The 16943-nt window shown below is 33.6% G+C and overlaps 1 protein-coding gene across 1 annotated transcript in view; it reads right to left on the bottom strand.

Annotated features, from left to right (window-relative positions):
* Nucleotides 1-16943, bottom strand: part of ARHGAP44 (Rho GTPase activating protein 44) — a 185008-nt gene that overhangs the window by 34795 nt on the left and 133270 nt on the right. Inside the window, exons 13-15 of the mRNA XM_044673871.1 lie at nucleotides 4196-4276; nucleotides 2249-2362; nucleotides 1697-1788 (exon numbers count right to left, since the gene is read on the bottom strand). Coding sequence (XP_044529806.1) covers nucleotides 1697-1788; nucleotides 2249-2362; nucleotides 4196-4276 — 287 coding nt within the window. The remainder of the gene's footprint in view (nucleotides 1-1696; nucleotides 1789-2248; nucleotides 2363-4195; nucleotides 4277-16943) is intronic.

The following is a 16943-nucleotide window of genomic DNA, read 5'->3' as shown; positions in this document are numbered from 1 at the left end:
TCTATTCTCCATGCCACTAACTTTAGCCAGTCATTTCCTTTTTTCTCCATAAGAATTTGCTCCCTAACTCTTCCCAGAGTCCACAGAGCTACAATTTACATATTTCCACTTCCACTTTCTTATTCACATTTTGGTTAACATCTCTATCCCTATCTTCTTCCCATTATCCATTCTTTGCCATAGAATAGAATTCTCAGGATGATTAATAGATCATCTCTCAGATGGTGACATGCAAAGCAGAAATAATATGAATTAATTATTTTTTAATGTTAGATTAGTATGAGACTGGTCTCCACAGGGGATTAGAATACAAAGCTAGAAAGGTCAGAGTCTGATATTTGTATCAACCACTCTTAACCTTAGCAGTAGCTATCTTATGAGGAGAAAAGTGTAAGGTCACTAACATGGCAATGAGAATGGAGAATGGGATCTAGAACTAGAAGAATTATAATCCAATTGTCTCAGCTGGTTTGAACTAAATAATCAAACAAGTCCACAGACACAGTGCTAGATACTAGAGATAAAAAGACAAAAAAAAAAAAAAAAAGGACAGTATCTGCATTTGAGGAAATTACCTTCACTTGGAGTAAATAGTATGCACATACATAAGTAAATCCTAAATATATGCAAATTAAGTTCAAGATAATTTTTGATGGGGTGTAAGTAGGCACTAGTATCTGATGAGAATAAGATTCATGTAGGAAGTGGTGCCTGAGAGGGGTCTTATTCTAGCTAGAGATTCTAAGAGATAGAAGTGAGGAGGGGGGCATATTATAAGCATTGGAGGAAAGTCTATATATGATGATGAGAAGGGAACTTTAATAAGGCAAAGGTCATAGATTTAATCCTTACAAATGCAGTATAGTGAAGCAGAAAATGTTAGATTTAAGAAACCAGAGGATTTGATTCTTGTTTTACCATTGTGTCACCTTAGCAAAGTCACTTTTCTTCTTTTATCCTGTTTTCTCATCTATTTAATGGATAGGATTGAACTAGATCATATCTAAGGTCCCTTCTAATTCTAAATTCTATGAACTTATACTTTTGGGGATGATATATTGCTCCAAACATTTCCAAAATTCCACTTTGGAAAAAGTCTTCATAGCTAACTTATGAGACAGGCCCTTGCCTTTTATATGTGCTGGTTACCAAGGGAATAGGACCATGGAATTTAGAAAAATCACCAAAATACATCAATATTGGAAAAAAAGCTTTATATATTATATTTATCATGTATATAAGAAAAGAAGGCATTTCATAAATACTTAAGTTTTCACTTCATCTCTTTGGACCTCATTTTCTTCATCTATTAAGATGAGCAGGTTTTGATCTTTAAAGTCCATTACAGTTTTACTAACTTCTGTCTATAAGAACTAAACATTCAACAGACATATACTGAAAATCTATTCTATACCAGTTGAATCAAGATCACTGGATGACTTATTATACTAGAAAGCAAGAGAATTTTGCTTTCTTGTATAATAATGTAAAAAAAAAATTCCTCTATAAAGGATTACTCATAGTCATGGCATGATCTTTCTGATATACTTGAAAGTATACATGGTATAGAAAATGCTAGAGATAGTAATGCCTCATTTTCAATAGCCTTGGGTCTTTATGTTAGCCTATATTTTCTGTCTCCCACTGATATTCACAAAGCACTAGACCTCACAAGCTAGCATCACCCACTACATACCCCCAGGGAAGAACCAGTCAGCATGTTGGATGATAGGTTCAATGATTCCAACGATCTGCAGAGAAACTGTGGTCATCATCTCAGTAATATTCCTAAAACATACAACAGAAGGTCATGGATAAAGGAAGGCAGAGATATCTTGCGAACTCCAAGAAGTATTGCTTATGCCAAGGACATTTGAAATCTTTGGTCAAGACTATGACTTAGAAGACAACATGTAAGGAAGTGTCCTGCAAAAGTTTTCTGTATGCTTTGCTAGTTCTCTTGCCCCTGATATGGAGGCTTAGTAATATTTTGATATTCAGCCTAACACAGCACTTTTCTATATCCTAGGCTCAACCTGAGCTGAGCATGTCAACAGGGATGAGACAGACAAAGGGAAGTGCTTTGGTAGCATATGGCATCCCCTTCTTGAAACAAAAATAACATTTCATAAGAACCGTCATGCTCAGGCTGCAAATGGTTCACATGAAAACTATTGGTAATTGCTTTACAGCCCCCTATTATTCTTTTCCTGCTAACATCACTCTCAATTCCTTGTGCTTTACTTACCCATCTGCTTGTGGCCACAACAAGTTGGGTCCTAGTACAATAGCCATGTTACTGGGGGTCATCTTATTTGTGTCTTGAAATTCTGACAATTTAGCTAAAAATTTGATCAAGTATCTGAAAGGAAATCAAAAGATATTGGTTGAAAAAGGGCTAGATGCTCATCCTGCCTACTTGTTTCAAGACACATATAGAGAAGTCAATTTTAACATTTTCTGTTGCAACATAATGACATTTTGAGGAAAATTCTGTGTAGACTCCAAAATGCTGTATAAAAGTGAATAATCATCATTATCCTCATGTTTTTAGGCCAAGTCATTTCTTCTATATTCTTTTGACAGAAAAAGATAAACTCAGATCTCAGTAAGATGATCTCTTTCAAATAAATACCACCTTTAAGAAATACTTCAGTATTTCCCAAGATTCATTACATGTTTCAATACACATATCTTAGAGAATCCTAAAGAAAATCTTATCACATTACAGAAAACCTATTTTCTGCTATCTTACCTTTTCCCCTCAACATGATTCTTATTTTCTATTAGAGTCAGACATACATGGAAAAAAGAAGAAACAAACCCATGCATAGAAAAGTATCTTTAGAAAATAACATTTCTTTTCTATACAGGGCAAACTTAATAGGCCTGGGAATTTAAGAAATCTGAGGCACTTGACATGAAAAAATCTATTGCATATTTTTGATGTTCCTAGTTTCTTTATAATAGATTATAAACACTTTTGGGGTAGGGATGGTGACTAGGGAAAGATATTTAAAAATTTAAAAAAAAAGGACTTTGCTTTGACAATTTGCTTCATGTGCTATTAAAAAATTAGCTATCATTATACTAAATATCAATGCTAAACAAAACAATACAACCCATAGGTATATCTTTTCACATGAAAATACTGATAACCCAGACAAACAAAAATATAGGACATTATTTAGCTCTATAGTCAATGGATCAGCAAACATCCCTGAACACTGGATTCTAAAAGGAAGACTAAAAAACTCAATGAAAGACATGCTTTATGAAAAGTGAGAGTCTCAATAGGGCCATTATCTTTGGTTGCCTCCAACCTTTACCCTTGTGCCATGACTGCTGCTGATACTCAAGAAGAATGATCCCAACAAAGGAACTTTCAACTTTTCAGTGTTATCACTTATCTTGAAAATATTCTTGGGAAGTCTGAATAATGCTTAGGGCAAAATGGGAGCTCACTGTTTGCTTTGGAAGAAATGAGCTAAAGTAAATGTAAGTAAATCCAGGCAATTAAAAAAAAGGAGGGCTGAAAGGAAGGGGATTAGAGAAGATGTTAACATTGAACAGAGGCCCATTTTAAAAGCCTAACTTATTGGCAGCTGGCTTTCAGGTGAACTACTGAGCTAAAGAATAGCAGCTATTTTTTTTTCTGATCATTAGTTTCTTGAAGGCTAGCCTCAAACAAACAAACAAACAAACAAACAAACAAACAAACAAACAAACAAACAAAGGGAAGGGACAAATCATGTAAAGCAGCCAAACTGTATGCTTCTGCAAATAGAAAAGCAGCAAAGTTCACCGAGTTTCTGCTGATACGGTTACTTGAATACTCAGGAACATTGCAGTGAGTCAAGGGATTCTTGGTAGAGATAAAGAGGTTCTCTTTGCCAATGGGATGTTGAAGTATTTGTTAATGATGATTGCTCTGGGGTTAGTTCTTGGAGAGGCTTATTGGAAATAACTAATACTGAAACTAATCATACAACAGGCATTGATACATGACTTTTATGGATAACTAGTGCTTGTAGCAATAAACAAATGCTAAATGCCTATTAGGTTACAAATAGAATGAAACTCCTGGTTACCTGGATACTAGGTCACAGACACAGGCTTATGTGGAATTCACCTTATGTGGAAGATCAGAGACAAAAAAATAAACATCATCCAAATGCTTTCTATTTCCACTTACCTGATGTTGTTGTGATTGGCCTTTGGAAGTTTTTCACATGTATTCCATAGGGCCTGAAGCATCTTATCTTGATCTTGGATGCTGGAAGATTAAGATGAAAAGTTGTTGGCTAAGAATGAATTAAATCTACCAGTCTAAACTGCCAATAGGATTTATTTTCATTAAGCTCCAACCTCAAGGACCATTCAGTGCCAGAACAGAATGACTTTTACTAGCCAGGTTGATTCTCAATATTCACTTTATCTGACAGGCTTTGTAGTTATAGCCCTCCCAACTGTGGTGCCCTTCAAGTTCTTGGTATAATTTAGAGCTCTTCTGGATTTACCTCAGTCATATGCCCAGAGTTTTATTGTAGAAACCCAATTTTCCCTAAATTCAACATGCCTATAACATTGGTTTCTATTGAAAATGTGGCTGCTCTTTCTTTCTATTTCTCTAAACCCATAATGTCTAATTTCACTAGGTTATTCTACTCAGAGAAGTATTACACAGTTCCCCAGAGTTGAAAGAGATCTTTGAAGATAGCCAGGGATTCAAGAGGGATTCTCTCTAAAATATTCCTTACAAGTAATAATTTTTTTTTCTTGAAGATTTGATAGTAACCCACTACTTCTTAAGGTGGCACATTCTGCTTTGGGACAGCTTTAATTGTTGGACAGTTTTTCCCCCATGAAGCTGAAATATTTCTTCCTTCATTTTCCTCATTCTACCAACAAATACCAAGCAGCACAAGACTAATCTCTCATCAATATGATAATACTTAAAATACCTTCAGAGAGCTTTCACATTCCTAAATTCTCTTCTCTAGACTAAACATGCTAAAACAAATGAGAATAGGAGACAGGTAAGAGAGGTGGTACTAAGTGAGTACCACAGTAGTAGATCTATTGCTGATAAAAGACAAAGCAATGTTTATACCATTCTCAATGGAAAAGTAAGAACTTCAGCTATTTACTAGCTTTCCACACTCAGTTTTATGTTTGCATCTCATAAAAAAGCTAAGGACTTTTGCCTTTATTTCTTTAAAATCACATAGTAACAGTTTTTCTAATGAGAAACATCATGAAGTAGCTGGCCTCAGTCAAAAAGACCTAATCTAAGTCTAACATGTTCAGTCTATAGCAAATATTGCCAGTGTGCACATATGCAAAACAATGAACTTCTCATTGCTGCCAGGCAATTATAAAACTATTAGTTTAAATTTTTCAGTTAAATTTATTTTTTTCTCCAATGAACAAAAATAGGTTTTTCTTTTTCTCCATGTCCCCCAATTAAAAAAAAAACACAAAAAAACTAGGACAACAAATATGCACAATCAAGCAAAAAAAATCTCACATTGGCCAAGTCCAAAAATATGTCTATTCTGTATCATGACTATCACTTCTTTGTTAAGGGAAGGGGGGAGTATAGCATGCTTTATTGTTGATTCTCTGGAATCATGGTTAATCATTGCATTGATGTAAATTAAAGCTTTCAAAATTGTTTACTTTCACAGTATTGTTGGTGAACTGTTTTTCTTGACCTGCTCATTTCTTGCTTCATTAGTCCCCAGGTTTCCTGAAAATTTCATTCTGTAATTTTTAGGGTATAGTAATATTTTATTACATTCATATTACATAATTTGTTTAACCATTTCCCAATCAATAGATAGCCACTTAAGTTTCCAGATTTTTGTTACTAGAAAAATCAGCTATAAATATTTTGATATCAAATGCTTCTTTTTCCTCTTTTTCTGCCCTCTTTAGGCCACATAGCCTAAATAGCACTATGAGAGTCAAAAATATGAATGATTTAGTAATTTTGGGGACATACTTTCTAGTTGTTTTCTAGAATGGCCATGCCAATTCACAGTTCTAATAATGTTTTAATATATTGTTGTGTGTTAATGTAACTGTTTTTCCTTTAGCCCCTCCAGTATTTGACATTTTCCTTTTTAGTCAATTTTGTCAAGGTGGAATCTTGGAATTCCTTTAATTTGCATTTCTCTAATTTTTAGTGATATGGAGGACTTTTTCTGAATGCTTGGATTTCCTTCTTTGAAAACTGCCTGTTCATTTCCTTTGATATCATATTATATCCCTCAATTGTATTCAACTAAGCTTGAATAAGTTCCTTGGAAATGAGATTCTTATAAAACTTTCCACAAATATTATCCATTTCTCTACAAATTTTAATTGCATTAGTTTTATTTGCACAAAAGTCTTTAATTTTATGTAATCAAAATTGTTGGTTTTTACCTTCTGTAACCCTATTTATATTTTGTTTGGCTATGAACTATCCATAGATCTGAAAAATATTTTCTTCTTTTCTTTTAATTGTTTATGATTTAAAATTTATATATAAACCACATAATAAGTAAGCTTTAAAGTATCATATATGTTCTGTGGTTATTTTTAATATAATTTCTCTTTGTATCTTTTCCTACTGAGTTTTATCAATACCATACAGTAGGACCTCATTTTACATAAACTCGACGTATGTAAATTCAGGTATATGTGATTGGCAATAAAAAAAGGGCAGAAAACTGTAAAAATTTTTTTAATTACACACTAAATCAGTTCCATTTTCCCAAGCATCTTAAAGTCTTGCAGCAGTTCATCCAATCATGCTTATTCTCACTCTAGGTATTTTGTTTTATTGTGAGTCATTATATTGTTTTGCAACAAACGTTAGCTCCCACATGAGTCTTTGTCCAAAGTTCTTGCTTGTAACAAGTTATATCCATATCAGAGCAATGCTATTAATTATGATCCCAAAGTACAAGAGCAGTGATGCTTGTAGCTCTGATAAGCCCAAGACAAGTTTACAAACAGGTATGTGTTGGAAGCAATTGAGAGAAACAGAGTCTCTAATAGAGATTTTCATCTGGACCCCATCAAAAGATCAATGCAGACGGGCAAGGCCTTGCTTTTGACCTTTCTGCCCTGCAAGTCAAGACGCAGACAGGATAGGTTATCTAAGATAAAAATCTGAACTCTTCTCTTTGATTCCTTTTATGATCCACACCTTTTCTCATTAGGAAGCATTATAATTTAATTTTCTAGGAAAGCTTTAAGTTCTTAGTAAACCAGCAGTTAAGGAGTTAACAGTTTTTCTCCAAGACATTAAGCAAAAAAGCTGCCTGGGCTTTGAAACTGTTTCCCAGACTACCCAAGGTCAAAAGCAGGCAAAGTCAGACAATCCCTCATCCAGCCAGGTGCATTTCTCCTAACAAAGTAAAAGGCCCTTTCATTAAGGATATCTTTAAGATATAGAAACTTTTCCCAGAAAAAGCTTTCAGATAATAATGAGACTCATTCCTAACCTTGAATTTTTTTCTCATCCAGCTTAATCTTTATGGGAGAAATTTTTGTAAGTCATACATCAATCAAAAATACCCTTTTACCTTGAGTAACTATACTCTATTGTGCTTTATAAAACCATATACCAATCATGATGTAATTCTGTAACTTTGGTATGTCTGCGCAGCTATAAAACCCCATTATGCTTTGTGAGAAATGATTATTTTGAAAATGATATCAATAAAGAATGTTCAGAGATGGTTCTTTGGAGCAGCTATGGGTTAACCATTAGTCTAACTGTTCTTAATTTTCTGCTTCATTCTTATCGACCAACGCCACAAAAGCCATTCAAAATCCCTGTTGATATAGAGCTGGACCTCTATAGGTATGTTTGTATAAGAAATACTTATTAAATAATGAAGTTTGCTATTATGTCAACTTACTTGAAAGGTCTTGAAACATATTGGTCACTAGGTCATACTGTATAATGATTCATTATGATTTATGTGGATTTAAAAAATATCCTGTAACTTTTCTGGTTACAGTTTCCGAATAATTTTTAGTTGCTCTCCATAATTCTTTTAATATACCTTCATATTATTGGCAATAAGCCAGAATTTTGTTTCTTATTTTCCTGTGCTTAGTCCTTTAATTCACTTTCCTGGTTTTATTATAATAGCCAGTATTTCTAGGATGTATCAAAAAAAGGTGATGATAATGGGCATCGTTATTTTAAATCTGGTCTTATTAGAAAGGGAACCAGTTTATCCTCATTACATAAAAAACTGAAACTTTGTTTTAGATATATATTAATTACAGTATTAAGGAAAAATCGATACATTTCAAAGTATTCTTGTTTTTAATTACAGTTAATTTTTATCAAGTTTTCCTACATCTATTAATATAACCACATAATTACATGATCTTTTGTTTATAGTTTTATTAATACTGAACCATCTTTATATTTTGGATATTTATATATAAATATATTTATATAACCTGGATATAATATATAATCTTTGTGATAAGTTGCTATAATTTGATAATATTTCATTTAATTTTTTTGCATTCAGTGTTCATTAGAAGTAAGTTTCTTTCTCTATTTTGACTTTCGTTCAGGTATCAAAACCATATTTGTATAAAAAAAGGACTTTGGGAGGATCTACTTTTTTATAGTTTTGCACTTTGTATAATATTGGAATGATTCATTCTTTAATTATTTGAAAAGATTCAGTTATAAATTCATCTTATCCCAAGGTTTTTAATTATTTCTTTGGTAGAATCATTTATGGCCTGTTCAATTTCCTCTTCTCCCTCCTTCTCCACCTTCTTCTTATTCTTCTCATTCCCCTTCTCCATTGTTTAAATTATTTATTTCTTGTTCAGTTGTGTTTCATATTTCTGTAAATATTCACCCAAATTGTAATTTTGTTAACATATAGTTGGGCAAAATAATTTCTAATAATAATTCTTATTTCTTCTTCATTTGTGGTGAATTTTAAAAAATTATTTATAAATTTTTGATTTAAATGATTGTTTTCCTTTTTTTAAAAAAAACATAATAAATACTTTATTTTATTTTTTGGTAGAAAAATACCTAGTTTTATTTACCAATTCAATATTTTGCTTTCAATTTTGTTTGCTTCTTTTTTGGTTTTTGTAACTTATATTTTAGTGTTTAACTAGGATTTTTTTTTAAAAACCCTTACCTTCTGTCTTGTAATCAATACTATGTATTGGTTCCAAGGCAGAAGAGTCATAAGGGCTAGGCAATGGGGGTCAAGTGACTTGCCCAGGATCACATAGATAGGAAGTGCCTGAGGTCTGATTTGAACCTAGGACCTCCTGCCTCTAGGCCTGGCTCTCAATCCACTGAGCTACCCAGCTGCCCTCTTAATTAGGATTTTAAAAAACATTGTTTTTCTTACTTGTTGTTGTTGTTCTACACTCAATTAATTGATATATTCTTTCTCTCTTTTAAGTGATGATAGTGTTTAGAAATATACATTTCCCTCTGAGGATTGTTTTGGCTTGTGAAAAGATTTTGGCTATGCTGTTTCATTGTTATTCCAAATAAAATTATCTAGACTTTCTTTTTAAACCTCAGTACATCCAGATTCTTATTTAGTCTCTAATTTTTTAAAACCCTTACCTTCCATCTTAGAATCAGTACTATATATTATTGGTTCCAAGACAGAAGAGCAATAAGGGCAAAACAATGGGATTTAAGAGACTTGCCCAAGGTCACATTGCTAGGAAGTGTCTGAGGCCATATTTGAACCCAGGACCTCCCATTGCCTAGGATTGACTCTCAGTCCACTAATGTACCTAGCTGCCCCTTCTGTAATTAATTTTAATCCTTTCTTTATTAAATATTATTTTGTTGAATTGAAATAAATAATTGAGTACTATTTCTGCTTTTTTTTAGTTTAGAAGGCTCTGATACACCTTTTGTAAAGGTGCAAAGCACAGCTAAGATTTATCTGTACTTCCTTCTATTTCCATTCAATAATCAACAGAGACCTATAATATCTAATTTTCTTAAAATTCCATTTAGTTACTTTGTTTATTTTTTGTTAAAAATTTCTAGGTCTGAAAGGGATACATTAATGTCCCTTATTATTCTGTTATTATCTATTTTTCACTCTAACTCATTTGGATTTTCCACTAAGTTTTGATATGCTATGCCATTTAATGCATATATATTAAATGTTGAAATTAATTGTCTATAGTACCTTTCAGTAAAATCAAGTTTTCATGTTTTTCTCTTTTAATCAAGCATATTTTTCCTATTGCTTTGTCTGAGATCATGAATTTTACTCTTGCTTTTCTTTTTCTTTTTTTTTTTTAGTTCAAGTGGAGCAAAAGAGACTTTGAACTAGTCCTTTTTTTTTTTTTAACTCTGTATAGATGTTTATCAATTGTGTTTCTGGTGAACATTATATTACTGGATTCTGATTATTAATCAAATCTTCTAACTTCTCTTTTGTGGGTGAGTTTATTCTATTCACATTTGGAGTTATGATTGTTAAATGATTATTTTACTCTTATTCTCTACATGCTATTTTCTTCTCTTTGTTTATTGGCTCCTCTTTACAAAGAAGTGGATGTGTTCAGCATGAATGCTCTATACTTGATGCAATCAATTTTGGCTCCTCTGCCTCAATTCTATTCCACTTACCCAGATTCCAAGTACAGGTTTTTTTGCCATCTTAAATCTCTCCTTACCATCCAGGTTTAAATCCTAAGTTTAGTATTTGTTTTGCTACTGACACTCTTTCTATGAATCTGTCCTCCCTATTATTCCCTGTTTATTTCTGTATTTCTATATCAAACTGATGTTTGCACATAGATGTCATATCATCAAAATAACAAAATGTCTTCTAGACCCTTTATACTATTTGACTCCTATCACTCTGATGAGAGTAGGGTTCTGAATAGGCATTCGTGTCACTCCCTGGCTTTTCATTAAGTTCCTTTGGAACCATTTACTTATATTTGTCTTTTTAAGTTTCTGTTTTCTCTTATGTTTCTATTTCAAAGTTTCTACTTGGCTCTGATTTTTAAATCAGGAACTTTTAGAAGGCCTCTATTTTAATAAAGGCCAATTCACACTCCCCACCACTGCCAGAGAATCATACTTAATGTATTAGATATTTTGGTTGTAAGCCCTATCTTTTGCCTTTTGAAAGGCATATTCTCTGGCCTTTTTATGGTTGTTGTTCAATTGTGTCTGACTTTTCATGACCCCATGAACCATATCACACTATATGTGGGGTTTTCTTGGTAAGAATACTGGAATATTTTTCCATTTCCTTCTCTAAAGGCTAAATTATTTATCTACGCTCACATAGCTAGTAAGTACTTGAGGCTGTTTTTGAACTCAGATCTTTCTGAATCTAGGCCCAGTGTAGTAGTAACAATTAAATCTTGTGTAATCCCTCAGTGTTTGAATCTATTTCTGGTTATTTGCAGAAGTCTTTCCTTAGACAGTTTCTATTTAGATTAAGCCTTCTAATCAGGAATGCTTAAAAGTCCTCTGTTTTCATTAAAGATCGATTATTTTCTTGAGTAGATTTATACTTAGATATGCTAGGTAAATTATTCTTGGGGGTAATATTTTTATCTTTTTAGAAAATCATATTCCATGCTCTCTAACTCCTTAAAGTATAAGCTACTAAATGTTGTATGATTTTAGCTGTAGTCCCTCAGTGCTTGAGTTCTTTCTTTCTGACTACTTTCATTATAATTTTCTTTGATCAGGAAACTCTGGATTTGGCCTATGACACTTCTGGGAGATTCCATTTTGGGGTTTCTTACAGGAGGTGATTGATGGATTTTTTCCCCCTCTTTCTCTTTTGTCTTCTGGTTTTAATATGTCTGGGTGGTTTTTTTTCATGATTTTTGGAAATATGATGTCCAAGCTACTTTCTTGGACCTGTCTTTTAAGTAGTCTAATGTTATTTAAATTAATTCTTCTTTTTCCATTTTCTGGGCCAGTTGTTTTTTATATGAAATATCTTACTTTTTCTTCTATTTTTCCAAGCTTTGGACTTTGTTTTAATAGTTCTTGTTCACTCATGGAGTTATAACTTCTGTTTCGACAACCTAATTTTCAGAGAGTCAGTCACTTGGGTTTTGTACCTTTTGTTGGTTCTCCAAGTCTTTTCTTAAAATGTTTCTTTTTGTTGGTTCTCCAAGTTTTCCTTAAAATGTTTCTTTTCCAATTTTCTCCTTTATCCCTTTCATTTCTTCCTCTCCTGCTATCATTGTTTCTGACTTTTATGTCCCCTTCATTTCTGGCTCATTCTGGAACTTTCCTCAGTGCCTGAAGCTTCCTCACTCTGAAAAACCTACTGACTTAAAGACCTATTCACCATGGAATTTCCCTCTTTTCCTATTGATGAATTCCTCTAGGAATTCTATCCTCCTCTGGACTCTGAAACTGTGCTACTATGCTAGGTATATTCATCCTCCGATCTCACTCTACCCCACTTTTTAGTTCTCTTTTGTATGTCATCTTCCCCTATTAGAATGTAAGCTTATTAAAGTATTTCTTTTTTCTTGTAATTTTATCTGCAGTGCTCAGTATAATGCCTGATACATAATAAGTGCTTAACAAATTCTAATATATTTCTTTTACTCCATTTCATTTGCATAATTTTTAACTCTTAAGAAACCCTCTAGTTTAATTCCTTCTAGGAATTCTAATTGGTCTTGTGGGCAAGCTGTGTTTTTCTTTAAGGCTTTAGACTTGTAAGCATCATAAAATATTCTTCTCTCTCTAGTTTGAGTCTTACTTATCATAATAACTCATTATTTTTGGTTGTTATTCTTTTTAGCCTTACTTCCCAAGTTGGGGCTTTGTATTAGGACCCTGGTCTTATAGGCAGGGCTGTTGTGGTGTTGTATGATCTTGGCCTTTCTAAAGGGGACATGAAAGTCAGGAAGTCTTGCCACTACATTCTTTGATTATTAAGTACTTTGTTCTTCAAAGATCATAAGAGTGGCTTTAGCCAGGGAGCCTCAGACCTTCAGGGGGCTCAATGGGGTCAATTTAAGGGCAAAGTCAGATCACTACCTTTCTGGTTTTGCCAGGCTCCTGATTCCAGATTATATTTAGGCAACAGAGCTATATATTTGCCTCTGGGTGGTGCTCTTGTCAGGTAGCTGAAAGGTTCAGCAGGTTCAGAGTGATTATGTTTCTAACCTACCCCTATTCTGGGCACAAGGTATGAGGCTAATTCCCCAAACTGCTTTAAGCATGCCGCTGGTCCAGCCCTGTTCTGGACCCAACCCAAGACTACAATCCAGTCTTGGTGACCATGAACTATTGGCTCAGCTCTGCTCAGAGTTGTGGGGTAAGAGTCTTAAATCAAGCCTCTGTATGATGCTCTTTTTCTGCTCTCCTAGGCCTGACACTGCGTCTTCCATTCACTTTGGGCAGTAACATTCTATGCTTCTGGCCTAGTCTCTGCAATCTGTTCTATGCAATCTTGAACTTCTGCCTTTTTGGAGCCCAAAGGCTGATGATCTGGCCAACTCTGGAAGATTCCAACCTACTCAGGCTGAGTCCATAATCCTGGCCTAGCCTTGTTCCACATTTCCTGCCCTGGTCACTTGCCTATGGGTCCAGTTTGTGATTATGGTCCAGGGAGATGCCCCACTGTGATTTCTCCTTTGATTACTCAGTCTTGGGGTCATCTTAGACTTTTCTTGAACTAATAGTGCAGAAAGTCAGTCTATACTACTTCTTTTGACTACCACTTTGGCTTGCCTCTCACTACTTTAACACAGGAATTGAGTAGGAAAGGATTCCTATACTAAAAGATTGGTCTAGTTCAATTTGAAATCAGGAAGGTAGTAGGCAGGTAGGTGGAACAATATATAGAGCAGAGGACTGGGAGTCAGGTCCAAGTTCAAATTCTTCCTCAAACACTTACTACATGAATCCTCTGAACTTATCTTCTCTTGTTTCAGTTTCTTCATCTCCAAAAGAGGGAGAATAATAACATTTATATCACATAGTTGTAGTGAGGATCAAATTAATTAACATATATAAGAACTTTGCTAACCTTAAAGTACTATGTAAATGCTAAGTATTATTTTCATTGAGGAGCTAGCAAGGTTTTAGAAAAGTATGTTCCTATGGGAATAAAAAAAAGAACAAATTGCTCTAACATATAATTTGAAAATGCAATTTCTTAATCTTGTTGCCTAGAAAAATAGTAACACCACTGAAAGAGAGGGAAGTTGGGAAATATGCAAACCTAGAATCAGTGCTAAAATAGATCTTCAAGATAAATTACTTCCATCCCTTCATTTTATAGAGCAGAAAACAGAGTATCCTGTGAGCTAGGTTAAGGTGAATAAAATTTTTCTAATATTATGTTTGAAATTTAGTTGGCAGTTGGTAGTATACAATTAGAACTCTGATAAGAAACTTATCAGGAGATGCAAACTTGGAAGTCATCATTATATAGGTGATAGGTGAAGCCATGAGATTACATGAACTTTCCTAGGACATAGTATGAAGAGAAAAGATCAGAAAATCAAGGACTGGGTCTTGAGTAACACACATTTTTATGAGATAGGTGTTCATAGAGGAGCTTTGAAGTAAATAAAGAAGTTACAGTTGGAGAGATAGGTAGAAAAGCAGGCTAGTACATTTTTTGGAAAAGCAAAAAGGAAAGAATTTTAAAAAGAGGAGCTGGTGAATAGTGTCACACATAGCAAAGAAGTCAAGGTCAACAGAGAGTCATCTTGAGCCACTCCTAGGAGAAGTGAATTTGATTTTTCTATGAGTGTAACAAAGAAGACCTAATTCTCTTCCTTAGATGAATAAAGAGGTGGCTCCTCAGGGCAGGAAAAAAATGATTTCATGTTCAAATGATACTTAACCAATCTCCTTTCCAGCTCCTAACTTGCTTTGCAGGTTCCCCTTCAACTCTATCTCTAATTCCCCTTTATCTCCTTCATATTCTCAGCTCCCTTCTGATTCTCTGCCACATTCTATAGGTCTCTTGGATACAATTTGGTCTAGTGGATACAATCTAGGTTAGTGATGGCAAACCTTTTAGAGATTAAGTGCCCAAACTGTTACCCTGACACTGCATGTGAGCCCCCTGCCTTACCCCAGAGAGGGGAGGGAGGAAGCACTCCAATTGGGCTTCTGGGCAGAGGAGCAGAGGTAATGTGAGAAATGTCCTCAGGTGTAGTGGAGTGGGGGAGGGTAGCAGCCCCTTCTGACACACATGCCATAGGTTTGCCAACATGGATCTAGGTCATACTCTAAGGGTATCAGTAAATTCTATGATTTCAGTACACACAGAATTAGAGCAGATATGATAGGTACAAAGAGAATTGTTTCCCAAAAATTATTAACTTGTCTATCCCTACCCTGACTGCACAAAGTTTTGCGATAGTTACTATAACTCACCCTTTACTTTCCAACTTGCCAAACTTCCAGAGTAACATTTTCTTTTAACATAAACTTTATGTGAAAATAAGTCTGAAAGTCTTTGAAATGTGATAACATAGGGAGAGACTTTTCTCTCAATTTTTGATCTGCATGTTCTTCTTTCTGTAAAATAATATTTCTTAAATATTTTTGTGTTATGACCTCTGTGGTAGTCTGGTGAAGCCAATTATGCCTTCCTCAGAATAATGTCCTTTGCTACCTGTCATGGCTCAAGTCTGTAATCCCAGTTACCTGGCATACTGGCTGAGTCTGGCAAGTTTTAAGGTCAGGAGTTCTGAGATGCATCAGGTTATACATGTTGGGTGCCTGCACCAAATTTGGCATTAATATATTGACACTCTGGGAGTGAGTGGCCACCAGACTATCTCAAATGGGGCAAACTAGCCCATGTCAGAAATTAAGAAGGTCAATGCTTTCAGGCCAATCATTAGTAGGTTATATCACTCAGGAGTAGCCCCTGCACTTACACTCTAGGTGAGTTAAGAAAACAAATCTTTAGACAAACAAAAAATAATATTTATCGCCTTCATAATAAATAGATGAAATACAAACTTTCAGTTAGAACTTAATGAAAATAAATATGCAATTTTTATCCCCATTCAAGCTAAGGGACTCTGAAATCTGTCCACAGACCTGTGGAACTCCAGAGGCCCCAAGATAAGAACCTTTGCCTAAAGGAACTTGGGTTTGGCCTGACCATCCACATAAGAAAGATCTGTTATATGAAAAATGTTTACTGATCAGATTATGATATATAGTTAATGACAACCTATAGAGCTTATCCATCAGCGTGTGTATGTATGTGTACATACACATATACATAAACATACATACACACATACATACATATATACATACTATGTATATGCATGTAACCTTGGAAAACTATTCTAATTAATTAAATAAATTGTTTTAAAAAAGCTGAGGAAAAAATGGTTATTTAACAAATTTTTAAAAATGGATAAATAGGACTAAGAATTAAAAAGGAAGAAGAAAGAAGGTTGAATTGCCTTCATTTCAAAGCTCCATTAATGTCCAGAAGCTACTCACAAAAAGAAAATATTTTCTTTTTAATGCTTTATTAATTCTTTTTAATTATTTTAATTTTAATTTTTAAAACTAATAAATCTTAATAAATATTCATTAATAAAACCAATAACTTAAAATTAATAATTTGAAATTATTAATTTAAAGTTAATAATTTAGTTTTTTAATTTTTTAATTCTTTTAATTTAAATTAATTTAATTCTTTTAATTTTTAAAATTCTTTTAATTTAATTTAATTTAATTTAATTCTTTTAAATTCTTCCAGTACTATTTTATGATTTATTATATTTTATTATATATACTATATAATTATTAGTTATTTTAATAACCATTATTTATAAACATAAATATAAAACTTATAAATATAAATATAAAAATGCAGATGATATGATTGATGAGATAAAATTTCTCAAAAAAAAGTGAGATTTTTAGTTTGTCA

The sequence above is a fragment of the Gracilinanus agilis genome, chromosome 4, assembly GCF_016433145.1.
Source record: "Gracilinanus agilis isolate LMUSP501 chromosome 4, AgileGrace, whole genome shotgun sequence".
NCBI classification, from domain to species: Eukaryota; Metazoa; Chordata; class Mammalia; order Didelphimorphia; family Didelphidae; genus Gracilinanus; species Gracilinanus agilis.
Note: the sequence above shows the minus strand (reverse complement) of the source record. Positions and strands in the feature narration are given on the sequence as shown.